General features: G+C 53.9%; 1 protein-coding gene across 1 annotated transcript in view; it reads left to right on the forward strand.

Annotated features, from left to right (window-relative positions):
• The window catches only part of SCAP (SREBF chaperone), a 53,892-nt gene extending 46,097 nt beyond the window's left edge, over window positions 1-7,795 (forward strand). Inside the window, exons 10-23 of the mRNA XM_080934721.1 lie at window positions 508-602; window positions 1,223-1,321; window positions 1,473-1,691; window positions 2,382-2,758; window positions 3,110-3,298; window positions 3,381-3,582; window positions 3,657-3,772; window positions 3,856-4,369; window positions 4,446-4,531; window positions 6,440-6,522; window positions 6,620-6,783; window positions 6,913-6,993; window positions 7,102-7,308; window positions 7,386-7,795. Coding sequence (XP_080790847.1) covers window positions 508-602; window positions 1,223-1,321; window positions 1,473-1,691; window positions 2,382-2,758; window positions 3,110-3,298; window positions 3,381-3,582; window positions 3,657-3,772; window positions 3,856-4,369; window positions 4,446-4,531; window positions 6,440-6,522; window positions 6,620-6,783; window positions 6,913-6,993; window positions 7,102-7,308; window positions 7,386-7,631 — 2,678 coding nt within the window. The 3' untranslated portion in view covers window positions 7,632-7,795. The remainder of the gene's footprint in view (window positions 1-507; window positions 603-1,222; window positions 1,322-1,472; window positions 1,692-2,381; window positions 2,759-3,109; window positions 3,299-3,380; window positions 3,583-3,656; window positions 3,773-3,855; window positions 4,370-4,445; window positions 4,532-6,439; window positions 6,523-6,619; window positions 6,784-6,912; window positions 6,994-7,101; window positions 7,309-7,385) is intronic.
• Window positions 7,796-7,851: the final 56 nt, after the last annotated feature.

Genomic DNA, 7,851 nt, shown 5'->3' on the forward strand with positions numbered 1-7,851 from the left:
TGTAGAGTAGGCTGGCCTCAAACTCCTAGAGATCCATCTGTCCTCCTGGGTGCTGGGATTAAAGGTATGCACCACCATCCTGACAAACTTTTGTGCTTTGTTAGACTCTGCCCTGGGTGTGGGGTTATGGAGAGACAAGGCAAAGTCTTTTGTGGTAAATGTGGAGACTTGTTCCTAAGACAGCTATGGCAGCGTGTCCCTGAGGGCAGCACGAGGAAGAGTCTGCTCCGCCATTGTTCTTCTGGTCAAGAGTGGATGTGGTCATAGTTACACAAGAAAGCACTGGGCTTTCTCCTTGGGTTTTCTTGTTTCATTGCCCTGGTTCTCCCTTATTCTGCTGCACCCCACCCTTCCTCTGTAGCAGCTGCACCACGGTGGTGACTCCCTAGAGTCTGCCCATTGAGTGGAATGGCTGCTTCTGTCCTTCTGAGGACTGCAAGGTTAGCTGCAGACATGTAAAGCAGGGTGGTCTTCACTGCCCTCCATTCTTTGGTTTTCCCCGTGCAGGCTTAAGCAGTGAGAGCTGGTCTATCATGAAGAACGTGGCAACTGAACTGGGCATCATCCTCATTGGCTACTTCACCCTCGTACCTGCCATCCAAGTAAGTAAAGCTCCAAAGCTTTACCTCTGGGCAGCCATATGGTGTGTGTGTGTGTGTGTGTGTGTGTGTGTGTGTGTGTGTGTGTGTGTATGTACTCGAGTGCGTGCACGTGTGTGTCCTGTCATCTCACGCAAGCTTTTAATGGAATCCATGTGGCCGTGCCAGAGATCTCAAACAAGGCAGGGGAAGAAAACCTAACTTTCAGCAAGTTCTGCTCCTTAACTAGGTGTAGGTTGCAAACCACCCCTTTCCCATATTAGGGCAGAATTCCTCTTTTTTCAGTGGTAACTGGCCAGAAAAGCATGTGAGCAAGTCAGGGCTTATAGAGAAAGGCTCTTTAGGGAGCACGCTGGTGGGCTTCAAGTTTCCTGGGTCAGATCAGGTTCTTATGCTTCCTCAGGGGTCTAGAAGATTCTAGAAAAGCACCTCTAAGGCCTCTCTGGAGGAAAGTATATAGCAGGCTCTGTCCCCAGGAAACAGCTCTCCTGACCCTATTCACCAGCTCCCAGTCTCCAGACCAGTAGCTGAGAAGCATTTTCCTTCGCCATTGCCCCGCCCTGCTCATTCTGGGGACTGCTTCCCAGCGGCACAGCCACCATGCCTCTGTGTATTCACTGCAGGAGTTCTGCCTCTTTGCTGTTGTGGGCCTGGTGTCTGACTTCTTCCTCCAGATGCTGTTTTTCACCACCGTCCTGTCAATCGACATTCGCCGGATGGAGGTAAGAATGGATGAGTCTGCCCTACCCACTGTCTTGTTTGGTGCTGGTTTTGTTCAGGTCTGAGTGAGAGAGTGTGGCCCCAGACAGAGGCAGCGCTCCCATCTGAGCAGCCTCTGAACAACTTGGGGCCTGATCTCTGTGCACTCAACAGCTAGCAGACCTGAACAAGCGGCTGCCCCCTGAATCCTGCCTGCCCTCAGCCAAGCCTGTGGGGAGGCCAGCACGGTATGAGAGACAGCTAGCTGTTCGACCGTCCACACCACACACCATCACATTGCAACCATCTTCCTTCCGAAACCTGCGGCTTCCCAAAAGGCTGCGTGTCATCTACTTCCTGGCCCGTACTCGCCTGGCACAGCGCCTCATCATGGTACCCGTCACCCCTGTTCTGCCTTGCAAGGGGCAGCATTCAGATCCCAGAGGTGGCATTGAAGAGCCTTCCTTTCCTTCCTGAGCTCTCTGACAAGTAACTCCTGTTGGGGAAGTAGTGCCAGGACCCACAGGGGACAAGCCATCTCTCTAGAGGGACCCAGGACAGGAATTCTCTAGGATAAAGTCACTTTACATGGTCAGTGTTTTCCTGGGCCCTCGCTAATTGGCCTCCATGTAGCATGCAAGCAGCAGAGAACAGTGGAGGGTGCTGGCTGCTGAGGACGCAGTGTTTCTCCCAGGCAGCTAAGGGGGAGGGTGGGAGTAACACTGAGGCCCTTCAGGAGGTTTGCAGTAGGTTACTGGGCCGTCTGGCCAAGCTGACCAAGAAAGAGTGTCAGCTTTCTGGGCTCAGCACAGAAGAGGTTGGGAAGTTCTGTCAAATTATAGGGGTTCCAGTGGTTTCTAACCTTGAAAACCCATTTCATAGCCACAGAAAGGGAACCAAGCCTCTAGTGGCAAATGTGGGTAGGTGGTAGTGAGAGGATTGGGGAGGTAAAAGAAAGTACAGATTGGGGGCCATGTCCTACCTGCACATCCAGGTCCTTCCAGTGTGCGAGCCAAGACTGCTGGGGCCTGGGGCTGCCCATTGCCTACGAGGCCCTACTGAGCACCCAACACCCCACTGCAGGCTGGTACCGTTGTCTGGATTGGCATCCTGGTATACACAGACCCAGCAGGGCTGCGCACCTACCTCGCTGCCCAGGTGACAGAACAGAGCCCACTGGGTGAGGGTTCCCTGGGCCCCATGCCTGTGCCTAGTGGAGTGTTACCTGCCAGCCACCCGGACCCTGCATTCTCCATCTTCCCACCTGATGCTCCTAAACTGCCAGAGAACCAGACATTGCCAGGTGAGCTGCCTGAGCATGCCGTTCCAGCAGAGGGTGTCCATGACAGCCGAGCCCCAGAGGTAACTTGGGGGCCTGAGGATGAGGAGCTGTGGAGGAAATTGTCCTTCCGCCACTGGCCCACACTCTTCAACTACTACAACATCACACTGGCCAAAAGGTAAGCTGACCGGTGCCAACTGTCACCTCTTTTGGTGTCAGCTCACCATTCCCAGAGCATCTCCTCCTCTACTAGGTGAGAGAAAACCAGTCTGAATTCTGCATGGGGACAGTGATGCAGACAGGAACTAGCACTCTTAGCAGATACACTGGGAAGGCGGCCCTGAGTCCTTGTTCTTGGGAGTTAAAGGTTGCTTTGCCCCTCTTCCGATTGGCAGAATGGGATACATTGATGGGTGTTGGAAAGTAGCAAGATTGGGGTGCCAGATGTGGTTTGGTGAGGGGACTGCAGGCAGGGAGACTACACTAGGAGGGCATCCCCACTGAGACGGGCAGCACTGCCTACTCACAGGTACATCAGCCTGCTGCCTGTCATCCCTGTCACACTACACCTGAATCCACGGGAGGCTCTGGAGGGGCGACACCCTCAGGATGGTCGCAGTGCCTGGGCCCCACCAGAGCCTCTGCCTGCTGGCCTCTGGGAGGCCGGACCTAAGGGGCCAGGCGGAACACAGACCCATGGCGACATTACCTTATACAAGTAAGGCCTCCGTGAGACAAGTGGGTCAGGGTGGAGCTGGTGTTGGGGTACACCTTGCTCATACTTTCGCTGTCCTGCACAGGGTGGCCGCGCTTGGCCTGGCAGCGGGCATCGTCCTAGTGCTACTGCTGCTCTGCCTCTACCGGGTGCTCTGCCCGCGAAACTACGGTCAGCCGGGTGGTGGTGCGGGCAGGCGGAGGCGCGGAGAGCTGCCTTGCGATGACTACGGCTACGCACCACCCGAGACGGAGATCGTGCCGCTGGTGCTGCGAGGGCACCTCATGGTGAGTGGGGTGGGATTCAGCGGACAGTAGGTCGTCGTGGCCTTGGCCCTTGTCAACATAGCGTTCTCATACAGGACATCGAGTGTCTGGCTAGCGATGGGATGCTACTGGTGAGCTGCTGTCTGGCAGGCCAAGTCTGCGTATGGGACGCACAGACCGGGGACTGCCTCACCCGCATCCCGCGCCCTGGGTAAGCGTGGGTTGGCCCCTCTTTTGCCCGCTCTCGCAGCCTCCGCCCTCAGCTCATACTTGTGTGCCCCTCAACCTGGCCAGGCCACGCCGGGACAGCTGCGGAGGCGGAACTTTCGAAGCTCAGGAGAACTGGGAAAGGCTGTCGGATGGAGGCAAAGCTAGCCCGGAAGAGCCTGGGGACAGCCCTCCGCTGCGGCGCCGCCCCCGAGGGCCTCCACCGCCTTCCCTCTTTGGGGACCAGCCAGATCTCACTTGCCTAATCGACACCAACTTCTCGGTTCAGCTGCCCCCAGAGCCCACTCAGCCCGAGCCTCGGCACCGGGCGGGCTGTGGCCGCTCTAGAGACTCTGGTTACGACTTCAGCCGTCTGGTGCAGCGTGTGTACCAAGAGGAAGGCCTGGCAGCTGTGCACATGGCGGCACTGCGCCCACCCTCCCCTGGACCTCCCCTGTCCCAGGCCTCTCAGGAAGAGGGGGCTGCTCCTGAGAAGGGCTCCCCTCCTCTGGCCTGGGCCCCCTGCACAGCCGGTTCCATCTGGAGCTTAGAGTTGCAAGGCAGTCTCATCGTGGTTGGGCGGAGCAGCGGACGGCTGGAGGTGGGCCGAGTGGCTGTCCATACCTAGCTGTGGGGTTCCCACGGGGAGTGGGTGCTCACAACCTCTGTTTCCACAGGTTTGGGACGCCATTGAGGGGATGCTCTGCTGCAGCAGTGAGGAGGTCTCCTCGGGCATCACAGCCCTTGTCTTCATAGACAGGAGGTGAGTTACCTGGCTGCTTGCCTCAGCCCCGTGCTTCACTCAGCCTGTGAGGGTCAGACAAGAGTCTGGGGCTTGAGGCCTCTTTGCCTGGTGTGGAATTTGACCTCTTTTATTCAGTCTCTGGTTGATAAGGATGGTTCAAGGGTTGACCACCCTAAAAATGTGAAGTCTTTGTAGCAGGGGCCAGGCATAGGGTAATGCAGAGTACACCGTTTTCCTTCTACCCTTCTAAGGCAGTGTCTCTCAGTGGATCGTGAATACTGACCCTCTGGATATTTCATGCTTCAGCTGCAGAACATGTATCTGCAGAATGTTTTTGATTTTTTTTTAAAAGGTCTGTTTGGATGCTTTTTTTTTTTTTATTTTTCTGAATGTGTTAAAGGTTGTTTTTAAATATTTTTCTTGTATGTGTCTGTGCACTACATGTGAGTCTGGTGTTAGAAATTCTAAAAGAGGGTGTGTCAGGCAGGGCTCTGGGACTGTAGACAGTTGTGAGCTGCCACTGGATGCTTTGGAACAGCAGCCGGTGCTCTGTTGAGCCATCTCTACAGCCCTCGTTTGCATTCTCTTAAACTGCTCAGAAACTCACTTTATAGCCCAGACTGATCTTAAAGCAATCCTCTTGCCTCAGCCTTCAAGGGTTAGGATTACCTGAAGGTTGTATACCTGGGTTCAGAACATCTTTCACATTAGACGTCTGTCTGCTTACTGCTGTCCTTCTCTCCCTCTGTGCGGCTTGCTCTCATACCATCATGGGCTTCTGCATACAAACTCTGGGTTAGGGGAGAGGCATTCTAGTTCCTGAGCTTTGGGCTTAACTGGGTTCACAAATTCACTTTACCTGACTGTTCCACGATGGCTCTTCCAAGGGTCCCTGGCTGTTGATTTCACCAGCCAAGCTAGAGAGGGGGAGACGTGTGTGTGTGTGTGTGTGTGTGTGTGTGTGTGTGTGTGTGAGAGAGGGGGGGGGGGATAAGTACCGGGAAATCTGGTTTGCTCCATTTTGTCTGCTGCCATCTCTTCCTGTCACCACTGGGACTTGAAGACATCTTGCTCTATTCTCCCACTGCCTGGCCAATTGTATCAGGGCCCTGAGCATGCTGGGAGTCCTTCCCTACTGCTTGTTCTCTACCTTTAGAAAGTGCTCATGTCTCTGACCTTTAGAGTCCCCGATGACCCCTTCCTGTGCATCATGGAGTCCCAGATGTGCGTTTTTTGATGGCTATGGGCAGGTGGTGTAGATACACACTGCCTTTTGCTGGGACAAGAGTTTAGGTTCCACAGGCAAATATTCCTGCCTGTACTTACAGCTTGTGCCTAAGAATTCCTGGGAACAAAGACAATCTTATGTGGATAAAGGAAACCAGTAGACTGCATACTCAGGTTCTAGTTGATGTCTGTCATAGACTGTAGCCCTCTATGGTGGCTTCATGGCACATCCTCACCCTGAATCCCTTTTCCCTTCTTCAGAATTGACCCAGTTCTGATCCTAAAACCTCCAGGGGAACCGTCCCTCCACTTGCTGTCTTTTCAAAGAACATTCTTTTTCCTGTGTATATGAATGCGCACCAAGAGCCTGGTGCCTATGGAGAAGAGAACAGGGCATCAGACTCCTGATAATCACGAGTAGCCATGTGGGTGCTGGGAACTGAAGCCGGCTCCTCCACGAGAACACGTGCTGAGCCGTCTCTCCAGCACTGTTTTCATATTGGTTTACAAGTGTGTATGACATCAGCTACCACATGAGGAATTATTAGCTCATTTAACCTTTCCAACCACCTTGAGGAGGGGACTGTTAAGCCCCATTTTACAAAAAGGCGAGGCTTAAAGAGGCTGAGCTCTAGCATCTTCTTAAAGAACTTTGTGCATCCCTTTAGGCTATAGGCTTTCCTTGTCCTTCTCTTCTAGGATTGTAGCTGCTCGGCTTAATGGTTCACTTGACTTCTTTTCCTTGGAGACCCACACTTCCCTCAGCCCCCTGCAGTTCAGAGGTCAGTGGGCCTGAGGCCAGCAGGCAATATATGTATGGGGTAGGGAACATGCCTGCGAGATGCCTTTTAAGAAATCTCACTGAACTTGTCTCCTTAGGGACCCCAGGGCGAGGCAGTTCTCCTTCATCTGTGTACAGCAACAGCAACACAGTGGCCTGTCATCTGACCCACACAGTGCCCTGTGCACACCAGAAACCCATCACAGCCCTGAGAGCTGCTGCCGGGCGCCTGGTAACAGGGAGCCAAGACCATACTCTAAGAGTGCGTATTGTTTATCTCTGGGTACTGGTGAGCTGGAAAGGGGGCGAGGGGCAGGAGGGACCAAGCTGAAGGAATCCTAGAGGAATCTTGGCAAGTCCCAAAAACCAGAGCCTATCCTCCCTGTCCTAGGTCTTCCGACTGGAGGATTCGTGTTGCCTCTTTACCCTGCAGGGCCACTCTGGGGCAATCACAACTGTGTACATTGATCAGGTAAGGGACCTGTGAGGTTTGGCTTCTGGAACAGTAATAGGATGGGGACACTCTTGTTGATAAAGGCACATTACCGGTGACTGAGTTCCTTTGGGCCTCTTTCCCCAGACCATGGTACTGGCCAGTGGAGGACAAGATGGAGCCATCTGCCTGTGGGATGTGCTAACAGGCAGCAGGGTCAGCCACACATTTGCTCATCGTGGAGATGTCACCTCTCTCACCTGTACCACTTCCTGTGTTATCAGTAGTGGCCTGGATGACTTCATCAATATCTGGGACCGCAGCACAGGCATCAAGCTGTACTCCATTCAGCAGGTGAGCAGGCGGGGTTTCAGTTGTTGGCGTTTGGGACATGCACTCACATTGAGGACCTCTTCTGGCTTTGCCTCCAGGACCTGGGCTGCGGTGCAAGCTTGGGTGTCATCTCAGATAACCTTCTGGTGACCGGCGGCCAGGGATGTGTTTCCTTTTGGGACCTAAACTATGGGGACCTGTTACAGACCGTCTACTTAGGCAAGAACAGTGAAGCCCAGCCTGCCCGGCAGATTTTGGTTCTGGACAATGCTGCCATTGTCTGCAACTTTGGTAGTGAGCTCAGCCTAGTGTATGTGCCCTCTGTGCTTGAGAAACTGGACTGAAGGCAGGTCAACTACACTACGTCCTTTCCCCCATCCCAAGGTGGGGCACAGGGGACAGCAAGTCTTTGGACCCAAACTGGAGGCAATAGCTAGGCATCTTCTTTGCAGCTGACTCTGAACTGTTGTCTCCTGACTGTAATAATAAACTTTTTTAAAAAACCACATTTACCAGAGGCCTGAGGTATTGTTACTCCACTCCCTTCTCAGAGTATCCCTGTGG

This window comes from Micromys minutus (assembly GCF_963924665.1).
Source record: "Micromys minutus genome assembly, chromosome: 21".
NCBI classification, from domain to species: Eukaryota; Metazoa; Chordata; class Mammalia; order Rodentia; family Muridae; genus Micromys; species Micromys minutus.